General features: G+C 32.5%; 3 protein-coding genes and 2 non-coding genes across 9 annotated transcripts; 2 read left to right on the top strand and 3 right to left on the bottom strand.

The window, feature by feature from the left end:
* Positions 1-828: 828 nt before the first annotated feature.
* Positions 829-7,933, bottom strand: LOC113867195 (uncharacterized PKHD-type hydroxylase At1g22950-like). Of its 3 annotated transcripts, none has more exons than XR_003505148.1 (9): positions 7,447-7,933; positions 5,864-5,929; positions 4,971-5,147; positions 4,691-4,841; positions 4,478-4,564; positions 4,029-4,153; positions 3,246-3,407; positions 2,746-2,857; positions 829-1,309 (listed from the first exon to the last, which is right to left on the bottom strand). XR_003505148.1 is itself a non-coding variant. In XM_027502316.1 (9 exons), exons 1-9 carry the CDS (start codon positions 7,741-7,743, stop codon positions 1,274-1,276), a joined length of 1,170 nt encoding a protein of 389 aa, XP_027358117.1. In that variant the 5' UTR covers positions 7,744-7,895; the 3' UTR covers positions 829-1,273. The 3 variants fall into 3 exon arrangements, 2 of the variants coding, with proteins under 2 accessions (XP_027358117.1, XP_027358118.1); XM_027502316.1 differs by having other exon boundaries at positions 3,246-3,364; positions 7,447-7,895; XM_027502317.1 differs by having other exon boundaries at positions 3,246-3,364; positions 5,882-5,929; positions 7,447-7,895.
* A 3,532-nt stretch (positions 7,934-11,465) lies between these two features.
* On the top strand, positions 11,466-19,063 carry LOC113867592 (probable protein phosphatase 2C 8). 3 transcript variants are annotated; one of them, XM_027502984.1, is made up of 10 exons: positions 11,466-11,798; positions 12,478-12,586; positions 13,137-13,173; positions 13,280-13,324; positions 16,913-16,965; positions 17,209-17,370; positions 17,839-17,922; positions 18,068-18,157; positions 18,252-18,299; positions 18,744-19,063. In XM_027502984.1, the coding sequence occupies exons 1-10, from the start codon at positions 11,560-11,562 to the stop codon at positions 18,852-18,854; spliced, it is 978 nt and encodes a 325-aa protein (XP_027358785.1). In that variant the 5' UTR covers positions 11,466-11,559; the 3' UTR covers positions 18,855-19,063. The 3 variants fall into 3 exon arrangements, with proteins under 3 accessions (XP_027358785.1, XP_027358786.1, XP_027358788.1); XM_027502987.1 differs by having other exon boundaries at positions 11,665-11,798; positions 12,478-12,578; XM_027502985.1 differs by lacking the exon at positions 17,209-17,370 and having other exon boundaries at positions 11,484-11,798.
* Positions 19,064-21,687: 2,624 nt separating this feature from the next.
* Positions 21,688-23,509, top strand: LOC113868083 (WAT1-related protein At3g18200). The gene is made up of 7 exons (XM_027503649.1): positions 21,688-21,875; positions 22,013-22,075; positions 22,174-22,290; positions 22,375-22,621; positions 22,813-22,971; positions 23,099-23,250; positions 23,353-23,509. Exons 1-7 carry the CDS (start codon positions 21,688-21,690, stop codon positions 23,507-23,509), a joined length of 1,083 nt encoding a protein of 360 aa, XP_027359450.1.
* A 1,266-nt stretch (positions 23,510-24,775) lies between these two features.
* Positions 24,776-24,970, bottom strand: LOC113868273. Its single transcript, XR_003505293.1, has one exon. It is a non-coding gene; the product is annotated as a U2 spliceosomal RNA (small nuclear RNA).
* Positions 24,971-26,876: 1,906 nt separating this feature from the next.
* LOC113868267 lies at positions 26,877-27,072 on the bottom strand. The gene has a single exon (XR_003505287.1). It is a non-coding gene; the product is annotated as a U2 spliceosomal RNA (small nuclear RNA).
* Between the last annotated feature and the right edge of the window lie 776 nt (positions 27,073-27,848).

The following is a 27,848-nucleotide window of genomic DNA, read 5'->3' as shown; positions in this document are numbered from 1 at the left end:
ATAAAAAACACTTTTTTTACAACTATAAAGGTAGATAAACGATGTTTGAAAAACTTCATTTATTTCTATTTCCCATTAAAAAAACTAATTTTATTAAAAGGAAAAACTTTTTATAAAATTTAAAGTATATTTAGGTTTTTAAAAAGGATCTTAAAAAACCAGGTCTTTAACTATTTTCATTAAGCTTTTGAAAAACATATAGTCCTAACTATATTTTAAAATAAAATAAAATAAACACTTTTTATAGTTATAACTAAATAAAAACAATTTTTTACTTTATGTAAATTAAGAAAACATGTTTTAAAGCTTAAAAAAATTGACCTAAATGATAAAACTATTTAAAATCCTGTAATTGAGTCCTAACAAAAGCAAGTCACCAACTACACGAGTTGCAACAAATTTCCAACACAATTAGATATTTCCTCTCCTCGCGATTTCCCCAGCAATGATTTTCCCATTATGTATGGTTCTACTTTGTTGGCTTTGCAGGTGTTGACGACCAACGTTGCAAGCGTTTATGAGCTTGTGGATTTTGTAGATATCCCTCAATGCCAAACCAATCTTCCCTTTCTGCCAACCATTTAAGACATGTTTCCATCATTGATTGTACATTGAGCCAGAACTGATATTATTGACATTCAAAGCGGATGGTATTGGCTGAGCCTAGAACCACTACCCACACTAAGTTTGCCGCAAGGAAGTGGCAAGCGTGCACTGATCTTGTAAACAACTCATTTGCAATTATAATATTATAAACTCATTTAATTTCAAAAGAATCTCTTGACCAGTATAAAATAACACTTTTATATATATATATATATATATATATATATAACTACTTAATTCCTTGATCAGTGCCCTTAATCCTTAAAGCCCTAGTAAGCATTCTTCAAAAAAATTAATGAACAAAAAAGGGATTAGTTACATGTAGCAAAGGAAACTAGATGTTGGTTAAGCCAATGAACCTCAAAAGACTTCAACAGACATTAATTACAGTCTAAATCTATATTTCTAGACAGGATTCTGAGGTTATATGCATAAAAAATACAATGGTCAATCAGCATTAAACCAACCTACATACCCCCATCAAAGACATTAAATAGGCATGGGATAAATAGTACAATTTCTAAGGAAGACACCTAAATTATTTAACTAAAATTATCACAACAAAGCTGATAACTTGTACAGACACCTGGATCAGGAATCAAGATTACTTGTATTGACAAATGATTGCAGCAACATCATTTTACAATCATCCACTGAGCAAAATAGATTATGCGGCGGATTCACTTTCCCTCCTGAACAATTCCTGTCATACCATAAAACCAGTGTTATATTCTGCAATCTCAGTTATGCACTAAGTAAAAAGTATATCGTACCAGAATAAACTTAAGTCAGCAAACTTCTATTGAGGGCAAGTAAAATAACATGAAGTTCGAGTAGTGCTAGGTAAGCTGTGGAATTACTTATTATTGGGTAACATGGTACATTTCAGCTAAACCATGATGAGAGATCATGGCTTGCAAATGTAATGTCAGATTCTAGCCATAGTTGTTAATATCGGATGGCAGCTCGTAGCAGATAACCACTATTTTAAAGTTTTTTATATGGATATAAAATATATACATATGCAGACAATTATGTATATAATGCATAAATAGCATATGAATAATTATCAACAAAAGACAAAATATAGAAAGAAAGTGGATTTTCTAGGAGAACATAACAGGCAAGACTGTAGAATCATAGAATAGAGAGAAGAAAGGAAGTGGATTTTGCCAAAGAAGTCATAGAAGATGAGTGACTCCCTTGGATTGGAGATTGTTGCAAAGCAGAACAAAGACAGAGATGAGAGGAGGGAACGTCAAATAGAGGAAGGGGAGAAGAAAAAAAGTGGGGCTTTGTCATGTCTCCAGTTTCAAAGCAGAACGGCAATAGAGATGACAGGAAGGGGTGTCACAGTGTCAGCGAGAGGAGAGAAAGGAAGAAGAAAAACACGGGGAAAAGTGAGGTTAGGTCTGAAAATTGAAAAGACAATTTTATACTTAAAAAAAAACCTCAAGACTGAAAATTAAGGGCAAAAAGGAAAAATCAACTTATTTCCAAGAGATTATAAGTCTTTTTAACCCTTGAAAAATGCTAAAACTCCTTCATTTTGAGGGTAGAAAAGGAAAGTTGGTATCTTTTCCTATGGTGGCACTATTGCACCATGAAAGGCTGCGTTTTGGGCTGCGAATACAGCCTCGATGGTCACGATACCCACAACACCAAAAACGCTCCACTATGCCAAATCTATGGTGGCCAAAGGTCACTCCGCCATGGACAGCCACTATTGCTTGCTATTGACAACTATGATTCTAACTTTACCAGTTGACCACTTCATATATATTGCCCTCTCACCATGAAAATTTGCAAGGTCTAATTTTCTTGACTCTTTGAAAACAAAACTTTAATATCAAGTTAAACCCTGTGATACAAAAAAAAATTAAAAAAAAATCCATGACTTCATGAATTTGAATTCATATTCAATTTCTCTTTTACTCATATATAAGTCAACACAAGTTTTACTCAGGTAGTTCAAGAGTATTATTTCTTTGGTAGCAGGCTAGCAGCAACTTGCCAACACTGTCTATATTGATCACAAGGTTGGAAGTGAAGTGAATAAGCATGTGCTATACATAAAACTTGTAAAATTTTCTCATGTGATTCATGCACATGAAACATTTGGTCTACATAAAGACTTACCAATCTGGTAGCAGCAATTGTGGAGCGTTGCTTTTCCTTTTTCTCACGATTGCACTCGCCACACCAGCTGGAGAAATCTTTTTGATACCGTTTCATCTCTCTAAAGACAGAACTACAATGCCATCATACAACTTCATCTTTAATTTACTGAGAGAACAAAAAAAATGAACAGAAAAAATATCTTTAACTAAAATCCATTCAACTAAAATCCAGGGTCAAAAAACCAAAAGCAAAAAGCAGCATCCCACCTCGATGCTGCAATTATGCAATCAGAATAAGAAATCTCTGCCAGTATTCCCACACAAGCAACATTTTGGAAAATTCTTTAAATAAAGGTAAAAGTTGAATCAGATACATTTCCATTATCTCAAACCAGTAATGACAAGGGTGTGATTTCTGAAACTAGTGGGCAGGTCAATGCAGCTTATTATAAAAGCACATGACTCATAATCAACAGACAAACTGAAGTAGCAACGAAGGCAAGCAACAAGTAAAATCACCTTCTGCACCACAGAAGTAGGTTGACTCGATGACCAGATGTTGTAGCTCTAGCACCATGGCGATGACGACCACGATGAAGCACAGCTCGTCCAGGGACATGAGAATAATCAAAGATCTCCTGCTTTCAAATAATGGACTCCATAAAAAAAGTGTACAACCACCTATGAGAAATAGCAAGAGGCAATGATTCATAAATCTCCTTACAATAGTAAGCAAACAGCACTAACTAACCGCATTGGAACAGAATATGAACCCAAAATAAACAATCATTTGGATTTGCTTTTACTATAAATAAACAAAAATATGCTTGCTAAAGCTGCATTGCTGCAATGAAAAACAGAAATACATATATATACACCAATTATCATTCCAAGTAGTACAACACACACACAGCAATATTTTATTTTGTCACAAGTTAATATCGTAAGGGCCGAGGCTGTTAACTAAACCAATCCCACACTTCATCAGGCTCAATATACAGTCTCCCAAACTTTTTAAATGAAATTTTTTTTCCTCATGCACATATGACTGTATCTAGGGCATTAAATATTTCTATATAGATTTAAGAATAGATGCATGTAGTAAAGGGTGCCAAAAAGCAAGGCACTGGCGAGGCACCTTGCTAGTGGAGGCACTGAAAGTGTCAACACTTCTAGCTAATTGAGGCATTGTCTGTTTAGTAAGAGTAGATCAACATACACTTAAAGTGAAAAAAAAAATGTTATGCCTTACATCTTCCTAACACCAACATTACTTTATGTTATTCCATCTCCATGACTTACCTCTGAATGACTTCCGGTATTTACATGTTTCTCACATCGTGTGCCACGAAAAAACAATTCCCCTCCAGAAAATTGCTTACCCAAGCAAACATTTAAGGTTACCTCCGAATCATCCACATGGAAACCTACAGAGGCAAAAATCTTAATTGTAAAACATAAGACATAATAACATCAAATATGCTGCTGGTGCACATCATATGAATCCAACATCATCAAAATACCTGTTTCCAATTGATAAAGAATTTATGGCTATCAAAGCCTAGTTTGAATTTGAAACTTCAAAAGGAGAATTAGTTGTCTAAATTTTTATTAACCAAAAAGCTGCACAGGAATAATGATAAGATGGCATGCGGTTCACTTATTAAAAAATTAGCTTCTTTTCACATGTCCAATATATGCACATGACCTGTGGAATGATAAAACAAACACTCATCAAGCAGAAGTCATACCCAAGTCAACATCTCTATCTTTACCATATTCAACAACAAAACCATGATGAGAATCCAGGGTTGATCCACCAACTTCTGCAAAGAAGACTGTATAACAAACAATTAATTGACTGAACCCATCTTAAGAGAATGAAGGAAAAAATACATAATTGTTTATAAATACATTCATCAAATTATCATCGAGACAATGTTAATAATGCTGTCTCCATTCACCTCTAGATAAAGGACGAATGAAACCTTCCATGAGCTTGTCAAGTGTTGTTTCAAGCCCAAAGTCATCAAGTACAGCACCATATTTATTCATGGTATTGGGACGCATGATCCGAAATTTTGTTTCAGTCACCCACTTCTCAAAATTTTCAATCTAGGGAGACCACAAATAAAGTTTAACAACCAAAAATGAAAGTATACACACAGGAATCTGCTTAAAACTTCTAATTTAAAATATTAGGTACTGCTTATATCATAGGTAATGATAGTTAAAATGAAGTACCTCAGATAGCAATAACTCACAAAAGCTTGGTTGAAACATGTCAAATACAAAAATGCCTGGAGAGGGCTCAGACATGACGCTTCTAAAGCTTTGCTCTGTATTATCATTAATTGCTTTCAGAAATGCAGGGACAAAGAATGTAGCAGGATTCATAGAGTATAGCTCTCGATGTAGAGGCTGCAAAATTTTGTCAAAAAATCTCTAAGTTTGCTAAAAAATACAAGGAGAAGGAGGAGGGAGAGGAGACAAGGGAGAGATTGTCATCATATATTTCACATCTTAAATATGAACACAAACTTTTAAAATTATTATTACTTTGAAGGAATCTAAAAAAGTAAGAATCAACATATACCTAGATATTCTTCAAAATGTAGTCTACACTTGTCCCATTGAAGGAGTCGTCAGATATCAGGGCCTGGGGGAAGGGGGACTCTAAACTATGGAATTGTGATAAGTATTCATTAGATCATTCACAAGCTAACGTTTTCTGTTTACTTTTTTATTGTAAATCTTTACATTTGGAGAGAATGTATATTATATCAATGGCAAACATATACAGTAAGAAAAGGAGAAATGTTAGAATGGAAATTTTTAGTTTGGTTCAGGGCAATGTTGTCAATCCTAAATAACAGCCTGGAGACTGGAGAGGCTGGCCCCAAAAATGCCAGTGGGTAACAGGATGGCTGCCATTCCACGGATTATAAATCCAATATGGATTTTAGCTGCAAATCGCTGTGTGAAGGGTGTAACCTAAAAATGCTCCATGGACTGAGATATATAGCAGCCTCCAGCAGCAATGCAACACTATTGCACACAACTCATAACTACTGTTCAGGGTTTATCATCAATTTCAAGCCAAACAAACAGCCAAAATGATTTGTCAAACAGATTACCTTTTGGTTACTACATACCTGATAATTTGATATTATCTTCTGTCTGTATTCCCTATGCTTTTGAGCCTGACAAAATAACATTGTAACCATCATATAATCATGTTGTAAGCTAATAAAAAGCCACAAGAGTGTGGTAATAATGATGATGATGATGATGGCTTAAGCAAACTTTTTCAAGACTTAGTACATGTTTGGGAAATTTTATTTTTTTTTCAAAAATAATGGCTTATTTTCTGGCAAAAATAAGCTACTATCTTCCAAAATAAGTTGAACCAAACATACACTTATTAACGTAATTGGAAAATTGTTCAAAGGAAAGTTACTAAACCACTACAGCATGAAAATGTCATCAAAACATCTCATTCTCAGCATGAGTTGCTTTTCCTCCCTGTCATTCTAACCTAAATTTTCAGAAATTTACTTTATTTTTACTAGCATAAACATCTAAAACATTGATATCATCCCCAACATTGGAAACTTGGCAGGGTTTTAAAGTCTGCGCAAGACCACATCCAGCTCAATAACCTGACATGGACCATCTAGTGACACTAAATTATGGGCCACATTGAGTTAGGCTTTTAGGAAAGAAAATTAGCAACCCTCAAATAGAGTGTTGCTGAAGAATAACACAAATATTTAATCCCTGAAGCTTCCTACATCAAACTATTTCCTTTCCAGCACACAAGAATTATAATTAGATCTCTAAGCCTAGAGAACCAACAATTGTTTTGACAAAATAAAGGATCTGAACTAAAATCCAACACTAAATAGTAAAAAAATCAGTCACTTACAATTCAGTTTGAATAAAACTTTTTATTTCAACTCCCTGTCTTCATTGTCAAAATCAAATATGGAAACTATCTTAACAGGAATCAAAGATTTATTGACTACAATTTACCTGTTGAAAGCCTTTACTTACTTCCGTATCATACTGGCTTCTAATGTATTGTGAACCTAATCAACCCTATTAGCTCTAACATAACTTTCCTGGACCTCTATTATCATGTCAAATTATTAAGTCCTAAGTAAAATATTTCATACTAGTAAAAACCACAAATACCAAATGGAACATGGATACAATACGATAGACAAGGATAGCAGAACAAGACACTAGTATTATACAAACTATAAAATTAATTTAAAATAACATAAAATGCAAATCTTAAATAAAAAGACAGAATCAATGTTTAAAAAGTGTCACAATGTATCTAGCGGTTTTGAAGTTTAACAAATAAAAGTAAAAAAAAATAATTATAAACTTCAGCTTCTATTTTGAAGTGTCCACGTCTCTAACATAGCTATTTCCAACAGGGGTAAATGTATCATTAAGATTCAAATTTAATCGTTATCCTAAGATACCATTCAACTGTTAACATAAACTAACAACACTATTCCATCCATGCAATTAGGCTAACTTAAGACACAAGTAACACAATTCACCCAAATAAGAATAAATAAAAGCCAATCTTTCAATTCATTTCACTACTCACGCGAAAAAAAAAAAAAAAAACAATTCAAGCAAGAGTTAAAATAAAACAGCGATTAATGGGGAACAAAAAATTAGGACAAAAATCAAAACACACTCTGTTGCGCTCTCCGAGGGGCAGATACTTGAGGAGAATCTCGCGCATGAACTTGGCCTTTTCATCACGAGGCACATTGAGCATGTTCGGAGGAAGATACCTCTCCAAAGAACTGAAAATGGAAGGGCTGAAATCTAATTGCATGTCTGCGTAATCCTCTGGCTTGTGGTCCTTGTTAGGGTTCAGCCGCAGCCTCTGGCTCGACGCCACGACCACGTTGCCTTTTCCGCCGGCATTCCCCGTCCCCGGAGACGGCGCGTCCCGGCGGTCGCTGGAGCTGCCGCCGTGGAGCGACATCTTGGGAATCGCCGATTTGGGGGATTGAACTAAGCTGTGTTCATGGCAGCATCGACTGAATCGGGAATGGGGAAGAGAAAAAAGAAATTAGGGTATTTCTGAGGTGAAACGAAAATGGAGTTGCAGATTTGATGTTAGGGTTTTGTGTTGGCCAATGGCATTCAGATTAAAGTGAAAAGTGAAGTGAAGTGAAGTTCTTTGATTGTATATACATATATATAGGAGGAGCCGTTGCAAGAATGTAATACACTTGTCCAAACATTCATAAAATTAAATTAAAATTTAATCTTAAAAGTTATATTAATTTTAATAAGCGAAAATTAATATACTAATTATTTAATTTAATTAGATTATATCATCTTCTTATTATATTTTATTTTAATATTCTATTATTTTTGTATATTATATTTATTAAGTTTAATCATATTTTTATTTGTATATTTTTTTAAATTATTCTTAAAAAATTATTAAAATTTATTCTCTAAACTTTTAAAATAATAAAAATAGATCTTACTGTTAATTAAGTTGTATTAAATTATAAGTTGGATAACAAAAGTCTGTCATTATTTTCTGGTGTTTGAAAAATTTTAAAAATATTTATTATTTAAAAATTAATAATTAATTCAAATTATATTTTTACATTCCTCTCTCTCCGCCGCAAAACTCTCTCTCTCTCTCCCACAAAATTCAAACTTTCCATTTTTTTTTATCTCTTACTCTATCTATTTCTTCTTCTCACAAAAAGCAACCAAAATGTGAAGGGGCTTAACCTTCTAACCTTGCAACCTCAATCCTCATGTGTCTTCTAAAAAACAATGATACATGCTTTGATGATTTTGAATGCAACGATGTATGTGTATCTCCTCCTTTCTTGGATCACAAAAATCTTAAGGAAATTTAGTTAATCATAGAAATTAATTTTTATTATTTTTAAAATGTTAAAGATTAAATTTTAATAAAAAATTAAGAACTAATTTTAAAATAGATTATTTTTTAAAAATTAAAATCATAATTAAACATATTTACTAAATTAACTCTTAAGATTTAAGAAATATTTAAAAAAATTTATAAAAACAGTTTATTAAAAATAGTTTAACTCTCATAAGTTAACCTATTTTAATAAGTTTATTGATATAACTTATTAGAATAACTTTTTTTTTGCTTGTTTTAATAAATTTAGACTCAATTATATTTTTAATTTTTATAAAAGTAGTACTTTCTAAAATAAGTCCTTAAAAAAATTGTTAAAATTTAATTTTTAAAATTTTTAAAATATAAGAATTTAACTCCTAACATCAAACTCTATTAAGCGATAAGTGAAATTTTCACCGAAGTTCTATTAGTTTTTTTCTACCAATGAAAGAGAGCATTGACTCTACAACCTCAAGTCTTGTGTGTCTAGAACACAACAACAAATGCTTTGATGATTTTGAATGCAATGAGATGCACATGGATCTTCTTCATGAGACCACAAAAACCTTAACTAAGTGAGGTTGAAAAAAACAAACTAATTATTAATTTTTTAAATAATTTAAATTATTTAGAAACTTTTTTTAAATATACAATTTTAAATAAAATTAAAAAAAATGATGATGTAGAGGCAATAATTCATATATTTAAAAATGTTAGAAACTAAATCTTAACAAATTTTTTTAAGAATTTATCTAAAAGGATGTTACTCTTATAAGAACTAAAATATAATTAATTTTAATTTTATTATCAAAATTATAATATAAATTATTATTTAAAAATATATGAAATAAATATTTAAATAAACAATTATTCATGACATTATACTATAAGTAAAATTGGAGTTTGTAGACTACACCAATAAAAATATATTAAAATAATAAAAAAACATTCACTTGAATACATTACATTTTTATTTTAATCTTACTTTTGTTTCTTGTATGTATTTTTAAGGGTTAATTAGGAGTTATAACAGGGTAAAAGAAACTAGATAAAAATAGAATATAAGTTTTGGTAAGTTTTGTATTGTATTTTTTATAAACAAGAAAAATAAGATATGATATAAATTATATATAAATAACAAGATTATCTTCTTCTTCTTCTTTTTGTCAAAACTACATTTTTTTAAAAATAACTTTTAACTTACTTTTAAAAGTTTTTGTATATATATATTTTTCTTAATTGGAAAATAATTGTGGCTTGAAGCAACTCATGGAAAGATCGAAGAAGCAAGTTTTTAGCTACTACTAGAAAAGAAGTTTCAATGAAGTTAATGTCTCATGCTATTCCTACATATGTGATGGGGTGTTTCTCTCTACCTTTTAGTTTGTGTTGTTTTTGAGAGTATGATCAACAAGTTCATGTGAGGGAACAAACAAAACAAAAAGGAGAATTGCTTAGTTGCTTGAAATGAATTGTGTAGACAAAAAAAGATGGTAGTGGTTTTTACCAATTTGAGCCAAATATTATCCATATAGAGATCTCTTCTATGCTTAGGTGGGCAATGTTTCAAGCTACACATGAAGGAGCATTTTGTGAGGCAATCTGGGTCCTTAAAAAGGACTGTTATTGAAAAACAGGAAACAAAGTTTAAGTTAAAATTTGGAATGATAATTGGCTGCCCTCCCAAAATGGGTGAAAAATTTGGAGTCCAAATCCTAACATGATGGAAGTACATAAGGTGGAAGATCTTGTACATCATGAAGCCTAACAAAATTTACAATTTTTTCAAATCAAAATTTGGATTCCCAGACAAATTGATCACAACGAGGATTTTATAGTAAAATTGACTTATCTATTTATAAAATCATAAGATTTTTTAGTATTATTTTTTAAAATTCTTAATTGTAACAAGTTAAATAACTACAAATTTAATTTCAATTTTTATGCATATCATGTCAACTAAATTTATTATAACTAATTTTTTTTACTAAAAACTAATACTATGATTAAAATTAAATTCTTATAATTTCTAATCTTATTTTTAAAATTCATAATTTTAATAACTCAATCAATTATAAATTTAATTTATATTTTCATAAAAAAATGGTTAAACTAAACTTATTACAAGTAATTTTTTACTATCAATTAATAATACAAATTAAATTAAATTGTTACAGCTATTAATTTTAAATATTTTTAAATTTATAATTTAAATATTCACAATATTTACCTAATAAATAAAAAATTAATTCAAACTATTTATCAATATATCACAATTTGATTTTAAGATACAATGTCTCACATCAAAAGTAGAAATACTTATTTTTTATGTCATTGTAAAAGTATGAATCATTTTAAAATATTTATTTATTTAATTTTTTTTATTCAATTTAATCTAAATTCAACTTAAATTGTGCATCTGTATATAATGAGTAAGTCTATTATTAACTTTTTTTTATATATATATAAAAATTAACTTAATTATTTATTTTAAGCTTTATAATTAACTCTCATAAAACTTATTATATTCTCTTAGTTATTGTCCTAATTATCAAACTGCATATTTTATGTAAATAATCTTTTAGATTAATTGGTTGAATTTGTATCGTTTTTTTTGTATCAATACGTTGGATAGGACTTGAGGATAAAGTTATTTGATAGACCCCGTGGAATTCAAAGCTATTTAATACAATTGGATTGTAATTTTAAATTATTAATGTAGCCATTTTATAATATAAAAAATTAAATTGTCCTATCTTAAAATTTATAAAATTTATCAAAGATAAAGTTAAGTATTACAACTATTCTTCAAATACGAATGTCATAGCTAAGAAAGAAGTCTTGATTCACAGTGTAGGGTTTCAACTTTGAAGCAATTGGTGGTTGGAAAAAGAAGAGAAGAAAATGAATGAAAGCACAGAGAGCCAGAAGCGTGAAGCTGATTCAGAAAGCAAGGAGGATGGGGTTGCTTCGAAGAAGGTCAAGATCGAATCATCTGTAATGGGTTCGGATGAGAATGGTGTGAACCAATTGACTTTCCACATTGAAGCTGATGCTGCTGAGGATAAGGGTTCGAGGCATGCCATGGAAGATGCATGGGTGCTTCTTCCTGATGCAAGTTTAGATTACCCTGGAAATTTGAGGTTTATTTTTTGGGTTTCATTTTATTTATTTTTATCTCTATAATGATTCTGTTCTGTTGCTAAAGTTTTTTTTATTTTTTTTTATTTTTAAGTTCCCAAAATCCAGTTAAGAGCTTATGTAAAGAAGAAAATAATTTGGAGCTGCCATTTATTAAATGTTGTGTTACTTCTTGTTGGTGTCTATAATTTTTTGTATAATTTATAATTGTTTGTTACTTATTGTTACTAAAGTTTGTTTGTAATTTATAGTTTTAACAAATTATTTCCTTTTGGTGTTGGACTGTTATTTGTCAGTGATTTTTTGCAATGTGTTTCTTGAGGATTAGGTTTTGACCCTTCAAAAGTTAGGGGGTTTATTTTAGATTGAAATAAAGAAGTTATAACCTTGAACAAATGAGTAATATTTTAACAGCTCCATGGTTTGCAACATAAGGGCTGTATTTTATTTTAATCTTAGTGCTGCATTGTAATTTTTCCCTTTTCGGTTTTTAAAGGAGTGTAAAGTCATGTGAATGATCACAGTGCCTATTTGCACAACCAATCAAAAACTTGATATAAATTAAAGTAATGATAGAAAAGAGAAAACCCTTGTGCTCGTGCAAGAATTGTTCTTTATTTGCAAGTATGTGGAGTTATTATGTATTGTATCGCTTGGTTACTCTGGCTGCTTGATTTTCAGATGTGCACACTTTGCAATTTATGATGGACACGGAGGTCGGTTAGCTGCAGAATATGCTCAAAAGCATTTGCATGGGAATGTTCTTTCAGCTGGATTACCACGTGAGTTGGTGTGTTTGCTTGGTCTAATTTCATGTATACTTGAACTTGATTGATTGGGCTCTTAAGGTTTTATCAAACAGAAAAATCTATGTATTTATGCTTTGGTTGGTATATGATACAAACAAATATTATATGATTAAATGAGTAACTTATTATCATCGGTATCATTCTACCAGGTTATGTTAATATGAAAGCTGTTGAACCTTAGGGCCAATAAGCCTGGGTTGCAATCAATCTTTCCTTCAGAAAAAAATGAGTGAGTAGGATATTGTAGGTCCTGAATATTGTTTGTTATGCCAATTAGTCTAAAAATTCCTTCAGTTGAGTTGATACAACAAGCCTCAATAAAACTATTAAGAAAAATCCAAAAGCCGATGTTACAGATTAAAAGAAGATGATGAGCTGATCATTTGATAAATGATATTTTTAAAATGAATTCTTATGTTCTTATTTGTAGATATTTGTTTAAAAATGTAAATAGTTTTCTTTAAGATCCACTCTTATCTATCTCAACTATCTCTTACTCTCCTTATTTTTCATCTTGCTGCTACGTTTCAGTTGGACATAAAGACAGCTAAACGATCTATCCTGGATGGTAAGCATTCAGTTTACATTTTCCCTACTGACTTCCCATTTTATAAGTTTCCATATGGAGAATCTTTCATGGAAGCTTTCTATTCTATTTTTTTTTTCTGATTTAGGTTTTCGTAAAACTGACGAGTCTCTTCTTCAAGAAAGTTCTGAAGGTATAGTTTCAATGCTTTAAATTTGATGATCTTCTGTTATAGTAATACAAATGCTAAATTAGGCTTATTTACCAATATGGGCCCAAGTTCAAAACAATTTCCCAATATAGTAGTCAATAGCGTAGTGGGCATGATTGCAGAGGAACAGAGCAGAGCAGCACCCTGCTGTGATTCTGGGGCCATTGTGTTGAGGTTCAGTATAGCGGCTGTCGTGCTGCGATTTGTGGCCACGAAAGAGGAAGATCACGGCGTTTGCAGCCGCTATGCCAAACAAGGGCAAAAGGGCAAGTTTTTGCCCTCCCTTTGAAAGTTAGAATGCTTTATAAGGGGCCAATCTTGGGATTTTTGCCTCCTTTTATATTGTGATGTGCTTCTCTGTCTTTGCAAGTCGAAACCTGCCTCGTTTTCTCACTCTCTCGTTCTCTTGCTTGTTCTCTTCATCTTCTATCTCTAGTGTCACTTTTTGGTGCAAGTCACCATTTTTAGCCAAGTTCTGGTCGTCATATTCATCTCCAACAAAACCAAACTTATTTTTGACGTGAGCAAAGATGTTTTTTGGTTTTCTTCTTCATCTCTAGTGAAACCCAAGCTATTTCCAACGAAATGTAAATATTTTTTTTTTATGATAGTGAGACATTTTTTTGGCAAGACCATCTACGCTAGAGCTTTTTCTGATGACTGATCACTCTTTGATTTATTTTTTTTCTCTTTTTGATTGTCTTTAGAATGGTGGTTATCTTGCAATCCGCAATTCTGCAATGACATTTTTAGGGTTGACTGCTCTGCGCCGTTATCCAGGATTAACTACCTATAGTTCAAAACCATAATCCCTGTCTAGTGTTATTTTTTCCTCGTCACCTCAAGTATCGCGCCCACATTATTTTTTTTATAATGTGATACTTAATTTTTTTTATAAATAAAACGTATCGCCTCATGGAGAGGCAATACTAACTCTGCCCGCTTTTGTGAAAGCTGCACTGTGGTAGTCACTTCACTCTACTGTTCAAATGGCGACATTATTGCAAAAAAGCATGGATGGCAGAGTGAATGATGTTATTGTAAACTATATAATTAAAACTATCCTGCTTCATGATTTTCTCTGGCAGACACATTAGTGATATCAAGCCCAATATATAAGCACCAAGTTCACCACTTTTTATTTACAAATACAAAAACCACATTGAGGAGTACTAGTACTAGACTACTATATATATGTAGATTGATTGATTTGTAGTGTCACTCACCAGACTAAGAATAGTGCTAAACAGTAGGTGCTATTTGACTGTCACATATCACAACCCCAAATTGGGCCCATGACTGATGTACAGGCTAAGTTCTTAGAGATATCACTTAACCTGACAAGCGTATTTAGAAACTAATACATGAGACAATAAACCTTTTCAAACAAGTAATTTGACAAATTTGCCAAAATTTTCAGCAGTTTTTTCTGTATTTTTATTATCCAAAAATATGATAATTTGTCAGAATCAATTTATATCTCAACCAAAACCAATCAAATTGCAAAATATTATAATATCAAAACTAGAATATTTATTACATATTCAAAATAAAAAGTTTAACTCTTTAACAACTATAAAAAAATCCAAAACATAACGAAAAGAAAGTATTAAGGCCATTAGAATAATGTGGGCCTACTAATAGAGATTCTATTGGAATGAACTTATATGTCCAATAGTGTGCAACTTCCATATTTGTAATTATTGAAGTTCCTTAGAACATATCAAATTTAAAAGAAATTCATTCTAAATGTTCTTTCAAAAGTTTAGTCATGATAAAAAATTTAAAATTTACACCAATAAGTAAAAATATCATTTCAATTACAAGTATTATAATAAAGTACACAAAAACAAAAGTTAAATAAGAAATTTTTTTTAAAACATCATAAAAGTAAATATCAATATAATACTATAAGGGTCACTCATGAGAGAACTAAAGTTCAAGACAAATCTACCTTGTTGATAATCCTTTCCTCCCAAGGGCAATATCTCTTTGGAGGAACTTCATCATCAGGTTGTCCTCTCCTTGCATACATTTTGTTGTAATTAATCTCAACAGGGACAGCTCCACTTTGTTCATAGCTCTCTTTGTGCACTAACAGTTCTATTTAATGGATAACTCTCTCCTCTTGGAGTATAACTAGGTGCACCTAAACCTTTATTCCTACCAATGGTTACGGGATTTTAACATAACTTTTTCTAAAATTATTTACTTTGCATCATTCAAGTATACAAATCAAATTATTTTCAATAGTAAAAGCCTCAACAGATATGTTTCATAATTAAATATCATCAAATAAAATTAAAATAAATACTTTCTTCACACTTTACAAATAAGTTCATAGAATTTAACAAAATACATTTCACAATAAGATTTCATATGATCAAGAAATAAATTTAAGACTTGTTTCTCCAAGCAAATAATTTTTGTGGGCAATAATAACATAATGAATAATTAAAAAAATAATTAAAAATAAGTCTTTATGATCATTATCCACTTATAAACGATGAAGATAATTAACTTGCTTCCTAGAACTAATCCGAAATCGTGAGAAAAGTATAAGCCTACAAATTGGAATACTAATAATTTTTAATAAAGATTCAAAATTAACTTTAATAATAAAATCTTTAGATTTATACTCTAAGCTCTAATATACACATTCCCTAAAAATGAGAACTTGTCAAAACTTAACATTCTTATGTATTTAAGTAAATTTTTTCTATAGTGGGTGACACTAACACTATTTCTAACTCCAAAAATTTATTCAAAACTATTTATGTAAAAGAGAAAAATAAATGGGTTACAAGAGTTTTTCTGGAATTCTAAAAGGATGAGTTATTGCAAGAAAATAAATAATCACATAAAAGAGATGAAAGATGCTATGACCTACCAGAAGTGAGTGTGTGTGGGGTGGGGGGGGGGGTTTGCATGAATGAAGTAAATAAGGGAGAGTAGGGTAGGTCCATTAAAACAAAAAATAGAAAGTGGATCAGGGGTCCTCCCCCTTTATTTAGTAATTTGTTTTTGTTTAGTTTTTTAAAGGAGCACTGTGTTTCACCAAAGAGAATTGAAAACAAAGTAACTGGAGCCCACCTTTCAGATTGATATTATTAACACCATGAAGGGGGCAGAGTTAGTAGCTTGTATATATATATATATAAAATTAAGTATTGCACCCTGCAGGTATTTTTTTAAAAAATTAAGTTAAAAAGAATTAAGGTGCGATACTTGAAGTGACATGACAAAAATAACTTCTGACAGGGACTACGTTTCTGAATAGGCCTACATTGGGAAAAATTGGGCCCATATTGGTAAATAAGCTGCCAAATTAAGTGTAAACTTTGTTTATATAAGCAGATTAATCAAGTTTAACTTCCATTTTGGATTCACTCAAGTCCATCTAATTTCCTATTTTTCTGCTTCGTTAACAAATGTAGCACAATCTGCTACAAGTTATTTGCCCATTGCTTTACTCTGAATTTAGCGTTGCACTCAATCCATGTACCAATAATCATGAGGGATTATTTTGATGTTATTTATATCTTGCTGGGGTTTAATTACTGTTTTCAGGGGGGTGGCAGGATGGTGCTACAGCCGTATGTGTGTGGGTATTGGGACAAAAAGTAAGTTTGTCGATGCTTATTTTCCATTTACCATACATATGCTAACTGCAGATAAACATTATAGCTGGTATAAGTATGGGTATTTTGTTGAGCAATCTTGCAACAAAATTGGGATAGACAATATGTTGTACACTATTCTTGATATTTTATTCTTCTGATATATTCAGCTCTTGGTCTGTTTCAGTGTTCTTTCAAGCCAGTGGTAACTTGTTTTGCGCTTTCTGTTTGATGAATATTTGTTAGGTTTTTGTTGCAAATGTAGGGGATGCCAAAGCAGTTTTAGCTCGGTCAACTGTAACTGATGGATCCCAAAATCACTCTGATGGAGTTCAGGCACTGAAGGCCATTGTTTTGACAAGAGAACACAAACCTATCTTCCCACAAGAGCGTTCACGCATTCAGAAGGTGTGAAATGCCTCAATGCTGATTGATTAGATCACCAGGTTCATTTGATAGTACTTAGTGCAAGCAATTAGCAAATAGGATCTTGATTCCCATCCTTACATCAAAGTTACCTTTACCACCTCTTTATGCAGAGCTTTCTGCTGCACTCTCTCTCTGTAAATTACTTTTTCAGTCTCTCTATTGAGCAAAATGGAACATTTTGAGATTAAGTTAAGCACTTGTATTATGATTATCTGCTTGAACTATCACTTTATATTGCAACAGGTTGAGTGCATGTTTGGTTGGGATTATTTATGGGAAGATAGTTACATTTCTCTTTTAGAAAGATGAAAGAAAGTGCCATTTGTTTTCTTCAAAATAAGCTTATCCAAACATGACTTTATTTACTCAGGACCTACAAGGACCAGTTCAATTAGTAAGGTGCCGAGTTCAGGCTAGCTTTTCTAATGCGATATTTTCTACTTGCAGGCTGGTGGTTTTGTGAGCTCAGATGGACGATTACAAGGACGACTAGAAGTTTCTAGGGCTTTTGGTGATCGCCAGCTCAAAAAGGTTTGCGTCTTCACACTTTGAAAAGGCTACTTGTTATTTTTATTAGTTAGCCAATGATAATTTCTTTATAGCATCAACTAGGTCTTAAAAGATCATGTATGGGCCTAAAGAAGTTTATAATATTGAGGAGTAATACTGAATGCAGGTGGGTGTCACTGCAACCCCAGATATCTATTCTTTTGACCTAACTGATAGAGTGCACTTCATCATTCTTGGCTGTGATGGCTTGTGGGGGGTATGTCTTTTTGTATTTATGAATGTCCCTTTACCCATTTTGCTGGTTTGAACGTTCTGTTCTGAGATGACCATAGCATTTTGGTTTATGTCAGGTGTTTGGTCCCAGTGATGCTGTTGATTTTGTTCGGAAGTTATTGAATGTAAGAGCTTTTTTCTCTTTTTCTGCTTGCAACTTGAACAATGAAGTGTACATTAGTTACGACCCCACAAATATGAATTGAAGAATGAGAAGTAAAAGAAAACGAATGAATTACTATTGCTGAACGAAATCTGAACAGAAAAAGGAGACAAATCTCCTTCCAAGGGTTTCCCCTTTCACAAAGGGCAATCCTTTCTACAGCTGAGCTACCTGAACAGTACCCGAAGCTAACAAATCTCCATGCCACACCATTCTATTCTCCCTCCTATTTTAGCTGAACTTCTGTCCTTCCTAGTTAAAAGTAGTTACATCTTTATGACTTCCTACATGCCAAATAGGCTCGAAATGGTCTTTCTTTTCCAGAATTTTCATTTAATTTCTAATGCTTTTCCATTTATTGAGGGTGACGTCTTACTTGAGAAACAATTGAATTGATACTTTGTAGGAAGGGCTACCTGTTACATCTATTAGTCGCCGACTTGTAAGGGAAGCTGTTCGTGAGCGCCGTTGTAAAGATAACTGTACTGCCATTGTCATTGTATTCAAACGCAATTAATCCGAGGCACCATCTCAATGTGTTATACCAGCTAGGGTTCCTCTAGAATTAGGATTTGTTTTCAGATACTGCTTTCAAAAGCAATGTTAATTGTATGAATATGAATTACCTATCACCACAAACAAGTGGTGGCACTGAACGCTTATTGAATAGCTTTTTGGTTATGATAGTGGTGCATTATTGCTGTCATTGCAGTACATGTTGAAGTAGTGGAGGTCAATTTGCTTTACTAAGCATCTAGCTTTGAGCTCAAATTGAGATCATGACATTATCTGAGAGATTTCAGGTCATTTCACATGCATGTTTGCTACCCCTTATGTTCATTCAACCTGTATATAATATGGGGTAATAAAAGAAAACAAGTTTATGCGATTATATGGGAAAGAGGCTTTTCCAAGAAAAGAAAAGAAAGATCAACGACCTAGTTGTTTATCCAAAAGAAAAGAAAAGAAAGATCAACAACCTAATTAAGAACACTGTTAACTTTTCGTGATAGGGACAGAAAGTTAACTAATGTCAATAACTTTTAGTATACTAAATTTATGAATGACATGGACATGTATAATAATTTAATCTCGAAAATGCTTTGATTTGGGCACAATGTGATATATAATTCTATTGTAAATTGAAACTAGATACCGATTAGTAGTTATATGCTGATCACTTACTGGTTTTTTTCTTCATGTTCTTTTTCTAGCACAAAAACTTTTCTTTAAGTTGCTAACAATGTCCAATTAAATTGACAAGTTAGTAAAAAATTTCTTAATTGCAAGAAATACGTCTACCAGCGCGGTACCGGGTTGTGGATGAGCACAAGAACATTTATATAATTGAATGTTGATAAGTAACAAACTGCTGATTAACGCAACATGATGAATAAAATGGAGGGTAAATTATACATGAACCAACGGTAAATTGGTTTAAGGGATTGGGATTTGAGAGAGAGAGATGTAGCATTCATAGTGCAACAATATTAAAGTATGCAATGAAAACAAATTATGAACTTTGCTACCAACGAACCCCATATTAATTAGTGATTTTATAATTTTATTAAACAAATCTTGTTGCCTATTCATTGTGGTGCGGCAGATACATAATGTATCCTCCACAAGCAGCCTCCTAATCCCGAATATTCTTACACCTCTAATTGCATCTTTGTGGTATATATACATATTTTTTAATTTTTCTTGGCACTTGTATGAACCAACCTATTATAGGTTCATGAATAAGCACATTGATCAATAATGTTCCTCTGATGATCTAGTTGATGTTACGACTAAGATATTATTGATTATTCAGGGGAGTGCCTACCACTTAGGAACTCTGGGAAAGCTCACTGAAATGTTTCATAAAGAGAAAATATAGGGTGGAGTGTATTCTAAGGTTTGAACCCACACATTTTCTTTACATGGCTCCCAGCTATAGTAGCTGAATTATGTCAAATCTAAGATATTTGTCTAGGATGAGTGTGTATAGCTTCGGTCATAAAAAACTGTATTACATCTAAAAAGAACTTAACAATGCAATGTCAACTTAAAGGGAAAAAAAAACTCATTTGTTTAATTTTTTTTATGAAATTTCACTTTGTGTTTGTTTAGGATTTTGGAAAAAAATAGAATTTAAAAATAAAATTAAGTTTCTAATTATTTTGAGAAACTACTTTGAGTAACTTTTAAAAGGACTAATATTATAATTACTTTTAAAATAAATTGACTTTTAATATACATAAAATTTTTAAAACATGCATCACTTTGTTTCTATATTATTAAAACCACTTTTTCAAAACCTTAAAATAACAGAACCCTTTGTCTTGTATTGATTGAACACTTCGGTTGTGGGGTCTTGAGCCATAAGGCCGCTCATGAGGGGAGTCATTATGATTAAACTCTTAACAAAGTCGGCAATTAAATCCAATCACCAACAGTAAGCCTGGTTTTAAGGGCTAAGAAAGGAAATAATTTATCGATTCAATTTGTGATTTTTTTTAATGTATGTTCAAAGGTACATATTAAAAAATTAATAATTTTTTTATTGAAAAATATAGTATTATAAAAAAGAGAAGAAATTAATGCATTAAATCATGTGATTTTCATTAAAAAGTGATCATATACATAATCTTATTGTGCGTCAAAACAAGAGCTAGAGAGAAAATAACATACTAGAGGAGTTTCCTTTATTTCTATATGATTCAGAAAATCTGCCTACATAGTAAACAATAGCACATGCATCTTTGATTCATATTCTTATTCTTCCCCTATTGAAATGCATTCAAGAGAATCATCGAAGCAGCCAATCATCATCATCATCATTGTTATTATCATTGATACATGGCTTCAAAATTTCTGCCAAAAATAATCAAATCCCTGTTGGGATTAGATATTAGATTTATAGAAAATGAAATAAGAACAATATAATCTCAATTATTAATCCAATAATCTCTACAAATATAGAGAATTGGGACAAGGGTCTCTAAAGACATACTAAGAAAAGGGGATGGTGGGAACATGTTCATGCAAATTATAGGGGTTGGTTACTCTCTAACGACCACACTAACGTGATTCACCTTGACTCTGTCTCCCTAAATTATTATTTCAAGTCAACGACCAAAACAAATTGAATTTATATCTAAGATTTTGTAGTGTGAATAACTTAACTTACATATGCTAAACATTTACACATCTTAGTAGCAGCTATTCTAAGGCATCAAATAATATAGATAACTAATGATGTTAACAATAACAAAGGCTATATAATTTAATATGGTTTCAAGATTTTTCTCTCTATATAAGCCACCTTTCACTTTCATAGCCTCTCATAAACTAGTTACACAAGAATGGGTAGTGTTGTGACAGAGAAAGTGAAGCTTATTGGGGCATTACTTGCCTTGCAGTTCTGCTTTGCAGGATTTCACATCGTCTCTAGACTTGCACTGAACATTGGTGTCAGCGAAGTTGTTTTCGCAGTTTATAGAAATTTAATTGCCTTGCTTTTGTTGAGTCCATTTGCTTATTTGTTGGAGAAGTGAGTTTCAAGATGAAGCTTGTTTTCACTTTTCACCTTTCCTATCATATTCTTTCTCTTATTTCCTTTGAATTCGTTTTTCTTAGTTCTATTATATGCATTTTAACATGGAGCAATGTTAATATCTTTGTAATCAGGAATCAAAGACCACCCCTTACCGTATCTTTACTGGTTCAGTTCTTCCTATTAGCATTAGTGGGGTAAGAAAGTATATAAGTTGCAAAATTTCTTACACATTTTTCCTTCCTATTAGTTCTATTAATGTCTTCATTTTGCATATTTTTCATTGGCAATTTAGGATCACTGCAAACCAAGGGTTTTACTTGTTGGGATTATATTATGCTTCTCCAACTTTTGCTTCTGCATTGCAAAACTCAGTACCTGCAATCACTTTTGTCTTGGCTTTGGCTTTAAGGTAATAATGTCTCCTTGTAATGTTCTTTATTATTTTCTGTTGCAATTTGTTACCACTTGACAAGTTCATTTTATTCTATATCAGGCTTGAGGAAGCCAAAATCACAAGGAGAGATGGATTGGCAAAAGTTCTTGGAACAATTGCCAGTGTGGGGGGTGCCACCATAATTACCCTTTACAAAGGTCCTCCTCTTCTTCATCTGCAGATGGACCAACTACAAGGAGACACTATAGAAGTTGATCAGTCTTCAACAAAAACGCAAAATTGGACTTGGGGTTGCATATACTTGCTTGGACATTGTTTATCATGGGCTGGTTGGATAGTTTTTCAGGTCTTGTCAATAATCATGACATAAGCTGCTTCATACTTAAGATACATACACACACACACACACACACACACACACATATATATTATACTGTATAATTAGCAATGTTTGTGACCAGACATATGTTTGTGATCTCTTACTTGTTTAATATAAACAATTTTATGACCTGAACGATAAAGCAAAAATTTGTACAGGCACCTGTGGTGAAGAAGTATCCAGCAAAACTAACCCTTACTTCGTTTACATTATTCTTTGGATTGATCCAATTCTTGGTCATAGCAGCCTTTGCAGAGAATGACTTGGAAAATTGGAAGATAATATCATTAGAGGAGCTTTTTATCCTCCTATATGCTGTAATATTCATCACTTAAATTCTCAAATATCATATTCTAATAAATTTGATTCGCATGACACATCTGGTCCAAAGGGGTGGCAAGTTTGAAGTTAATTCAATTCACTATTGCATGATGATAATTTCAGGGAATTGTAGCATCTGGCATTGTGATATCTCTTCAAACATGGTGTATTCAAAAGGGTGGTCCTGTGTTTGTTGCTGCCTTCCAGCCAGTGCAAACTTTTCTAGTTGCTGTAATGGCAGCCTTAATTCTTGGTGATCAGTTATACACCGGAGGGTATGTGTTAAATTTGCTAATCATTAATGGAGTATGTTCTATATCAATTTTACATTTACAAATGAAGAGGCCATTTAGCTGAGTCATTGAATTTTCATTCAGGCTTATTGGTGCAATTCTCGTTGTGCTTGGTCTATACTTAGTCCTATGGGGAAAAACCAATGAAAAAAATGTGACTGATCCATCAATAACAAAGCCATTGCTTAAGGAAGAGGAAGAGAATAAAGAAACTGATGAAGCTCCAAAAGATATACCATGACATGTCCTTCTGTTGACAGAGACAGACTATGTAGTTCTGGTTTAAGTATCGAACAACCAATTAATCGCTGATATATGTTTGTGGTTAGCGGTGTTTCAAGTTGTGTAAGATAACCACAATGATTTTCTTATTAATTTGTTTAGATAAACTTATTAGACTGAAGGCTAAGCTGGATTGATGAATAAGGCTTGGTGGAGTGCTGGTGCAATTTTTATCATAGAAGCCAAATCATTAGGACTTGATTACAAAGTCAAATTTGGTTGGTTGTCTGAGTGAATGTGTCATGTTAATGATACAATTGAAACTCTATGTGCTGTAAATTACACTGACTATACATAAATATTAATGGATATTGACAAGTTTTCACTTTTCAGTCTAGAAATTGAGATGCACCAAGAGAAATTATGTCTATTTTTCTTGGTTAGCTATGAATAATTGGAGTTTTCCATACTTAACTACAGTAGCTTTACGATAAGAAGTCGACAAAAAATTTAGAACTTTTCCTGAAAGGTACAATTCAACATCTAATATCCCATAGAAAGATTCTTTGATTCGCCTTTATATAGCTCTACACAATTCTTTCCTGGAGATTGGGCAATTTGGTACGAACCCAAGCGAATCAAACGGTTAGCATTCATTAAACCATGATTTTCTTTCAATTTTAATTACAAAACTATCAATTTTAAGAAAAAAAGCCTAATGATCCCCACAGTATAACTGAAATAGTTCTAGTCCTTGCTAACAAGATATTAATGGGGGTCAAAGTGTGCTGCAGCTATACTATATAATTTCACACAACGGTGAATACAGATTTCCAAGCATGTTTTTCTATTCGCAGCAAAGAAAAGAAGCAACGTATTCTTAAAATTTGTTAAATATCTTAATCTTTATCTAACAATTGTTGAAACAAATTTTCATGTCATTTTTCTACTCAACGTAAATTTTAGTCTGTTTAAAAGACAATTTTTACTCTGATAAAAAAAAAGGGTAAAGAGAAATCTGAAAAAATTATTAAAAAAGGTCCACTAGTCACCAAGATGTATAAAAAAATTAAACATAAATTAACATACCTATCAGTAGCATAAACAAATTCATCACAATCAACTCGGTTATCATGGATTATATAGTTAATTATGTTTCCTTCAACTATTTCCCTCCTTTCCACTCTTTTCTCTTTCATCCTAATACAGCATAAAATTAAACAATGACTAAAATTTTTACATTAGATAGAGCACCCAACAACACTAAATACTGGAACTGGATTTGATGGGGTGCCCCAGGCCCATGCTGTAGTGCAACGCATAGGCTACACACAAGAGGCCCAGTAGCAAGCTACTGTGTTGGCCTCTTCCCCTCAAAAAATAAATTTAATATCATGTGGGCCATGGCCCACGTAACAGATATTAAACTGATAAGAACAGATACTACACTTGATCTTAGCCAAAAGGCCGAGAAAGGTATGCTTTGAAAATTTGCTCTCCGTGATTTTTATTAGTGTTTCCTTCTCTTATGCTTTGTTGACTGGCCAAGGTGGGACTTAATCTGTAAACATGCTGTTCAGTATCAGCTTATATACAACATTAATTGTTTGATTAAATGTCCCCATAAACCCAGTGGAGCTGTAAGGTTGTATTTCCTATCAACTTCTAAAAATCAATGGTAAACTTCTGATGTACTTCATTGTACATCTATCAAACATTCTGTTCTCTTCTTAATTTGCCTTTTGAAGTTTTTCCTATGAAGAGATTATTTGTCTTGCTAGTACTGCCACTATATTTGTATACCACTGAAGATTTGTTAAATTGGTATGAACCTGGATTCTTTGTTGTTCAAGAAAGAACAGCAAATGACCAAGTTAGCATTCTAATGGTTGGCCCCTATTTAACCACGTATTCCTTCAATGTTTTATCATACAATAACAACTTTTTAAAGTTGATGTGCTAGACTGTGATTCACTTTGTTCAACTGAAATAGTGTAGTTCTTGCTAACAAAATATTAACCGGTCTCCTAGTAGACAAGTTTATAGTTGCTATACCAACATGTCCATCTTGTTCATCCAAATAAGCTATTAAAACTCAACAGTTAGAAACGACAATCTATATTTAATGTTGTGAGAATTTTTAATGCTATGATTAACATAAAACGAAAGCTACTAGGCAAATAGCTGAAGTTTGGCATCCTTCTTGTAGTAAATACGAAAATAAATATGCAGCAGCAGTCCTATATAATTTCGTGCAATTGTGAAAACAGATTTCCAACCGTGTCATGTCTCTATCCATAGCAAAGAGAGGAAGCAAGACAAGCAACTCAATTTATCAGTATTCTAAGAATTTATTTCATACAACTCAATCAGGCTATTAAAAAAAAGATCATTATACCTTATTGCATGATATTCCTTGATGTTATGATTATGAACACAAATAATATGTGATGACTTGAGTAACAACACAGTAGTTTACATTTTTCTAGTTGATTTACATTAAACTTGTGGCATAAAACATGTCATAACCTAATCAACACAATTACAATAGAAGGATTTACGCTGACTTAGAAAGTATCAAAACTCACAAGGATATCCAAATTTGTAAGAATACTAGCAATCAAAGTAAAATTTACTTATCCAAAATTGCTAAAAGATGTACACAACCACAAATTGAATCTCTAGCGCGAAAGACAATGGATGATGAAAGATGATTCACTTTTTCCCCGAATTTAACACCTGTCACTGTTCAATCAACACAACTTCAGTTACAATATCATCAATCTTCAAAATCATCTGCACACTCACTCTTGATAAGGTGCACCAATGGTGGTTGAACCACATTCTTCTCCAAGAAGTTAGCTATATCTATCCCTTCCTGGTATTGTCCTTAAATCATCGTCAATCTTCACAAACTTCCCCAGTGGTCAATGGAAACATCCTCCACAAGATCAACCTAACCTGACTTTTCTGCATGCAATTGCTCAATGTTGGCAATAGGCTTCAAAATACTCAGTTTAACAAGGATCCCTTTCAATATCATGCATCATTACCAAGGTTGCTACTAAACCACTCACCATGTTACACTCGATATTATTTTGTTCTACTTCTACCATTCGTTTTCAGATCTTGCTTGAAAGAATAATGCCACTTTAAGACACTGTGCATCAACTGGTAGGGTGTGCAAGGCTGCAGGAATGCTGCTATGGTTGACTCTCCCCCTAAGAAAAATAAATTATTTCCAAGAGCTGCAATTCCCTTTAATTAAATTTAATTAACGGTCCATATCAGTCTTTAAGTAATCACATCATTACATGCGACAATGTTTTATCAATAAATTAAGACCAATGATCATATTTTATGTCTGAAGAATTGAACTTGATTTGGTGGGGTGAGCCAGGCCCATGCTGTAGTGCAAAGCATGAGCGACTCATGAGAGGCCCAGTAGCAAGCTACTGTGTTGGACTCTCCCCCTATAAAAATTAATTTAATATCATGTGGGCCAATGGCCCACGTATCAGATATTAAACTGATAAGAACAGATACTACACTTGATCTTAGCCAAAAGGCCGAGAAAGGTATGCTTCAGAATGTGGATTGTTGCGGGTTTTATTTTTATTACATTCTCAGCTGCTTTGTTGACTTTCCAAGGTGGGACTCCTATGAGGCAAACGTGCTGTTTTGTTTTTGCTCAGCATTAGCAATGTGGCCATTTGAAATGATAGTTCTTTTTATCTTTGTCTTTTTCCAAATCCAAAGTTGAGATGTCACTGAATTTTATTTGGTTGGTTTCATAATTGAATATGTTATTATGCCAAATTGTACAGTTGAACAAATAATTTGTCACTTCTGAAGGTTTTCTATGATGCTCCTAATCTCAAGAATAGTGGTACAGGCATTCTTTAAGTACTGTAGTTCCTAATCAGATACATTATCTATAGTTCTCTATAAATGGAGAATCCATGTAAGACTGATTTAAGTTAGAAGCAAGTTTGGAAACAGTAATCTATTGTTGACAGGTAACACCAACACATACTTATGTTGATAGACCTCTCAATTCTGGTTATAAACAGTCTCGGGATGAGTACTCATTATACACCAAAAGGATTCACAGGCGTACTAGTCTATGTGGTTGAACTTGTTCTTGCAGCCGCTAACTGGTTGGAAATTCGAAACATGAATCAAGTTCTGTATGCTAAGTTCAGTCAGCATCTTGACACTCCAACTCATGTTCACTGTGAGGCAGCCGCTAGGGTATTGAGGTATAAAAAAAAGGGTGTGTAGGGATGGGCTTGTTCTTCTCATCTCAGTCAACAGTCTCACTAAAGGGATTTACTGACTCAGATAGGGGAACTTGT

Source organism: Abrus precatorius, unplaced genomic scaffold, assembly GCF_003935025.1.
Source record: "Abrus precatorius isolate BTA unplaced genomic scaffold, Abrus_2018 Scaffold5, whole genome shotgun sequence".
Taxonomy (NCBI): Eukaryota; Viridiplantae; Streptophyta; class Magnoliopsida; order Fabales; family Fabaceae; genus Abrus; species Abrus precatorius.
This window is presented reverse-complemented; position numbering and strand designations above follow the sequence as displayed.

Coding starts and splice junctions, on each gene's coding strand:
- LOC113867195 (XM_027502316.1), bottom strand. CDS start 7,743: ATGTCGCTCCACGGCGGCAGCTCCAGCGACCGCCGGGACGCGCCGTCT. Junction 5,930..7,446: donor CCCTCGGAGAGCGCAACAGA/GTGTGTTTTGAT, acceptor TTATTTTGTCAG/GCTCAAAAGCATAGGGAATA. Junction 4,154..4,477: donor AGATAGAGATGTTGACTTGG/GTATGACTTCTG, acceptor TTGCCTCTGTAG/GTTTCCATGTGGATGATTCG.
- LOC113867592 (XM_027502984.1), top strand. CDS start 11,560: ATGAATGAAAGCACAGAGAGCCAGAAGCGTGAAGCTGATTCAGAAAGC. Junction 11,799..12,477: donor GATTACCCTGGAAATTTGAG/GTTTATTTTTTG, acceptor CTTGATTTTCAG/ATGTGCACACTTTGCAATTT. Junction 16,966..17,208: donor TGTGGGTATTGGGACAAAAA/GTAAGTTTGTCG, acceptor AATATTTGTTAG/GTTTTTGTTGCAAATGTAGG.
- LOC113868083 (XM_027503649.1), top strand. CDS start 21,688: ATGGGTAGTGTTGTGACAGAGAAAGTGAAGCTTATTGGGGCATTACTT. Junction 21,876..22,012: donor TTTGCTTATTTGTTGGAGAA/GTGAGTTTCAAG, acceptor CTTTGTAATCAG/GAATCAAAGACCACCCCTTA. Junction 22,622..22,812: donor CTGGTTGGATAGTTTTTCAG/GTCTTGTCAATA, acceptor AAATTTGTACAG/GCACCTGTGGTGAAGAAGTA.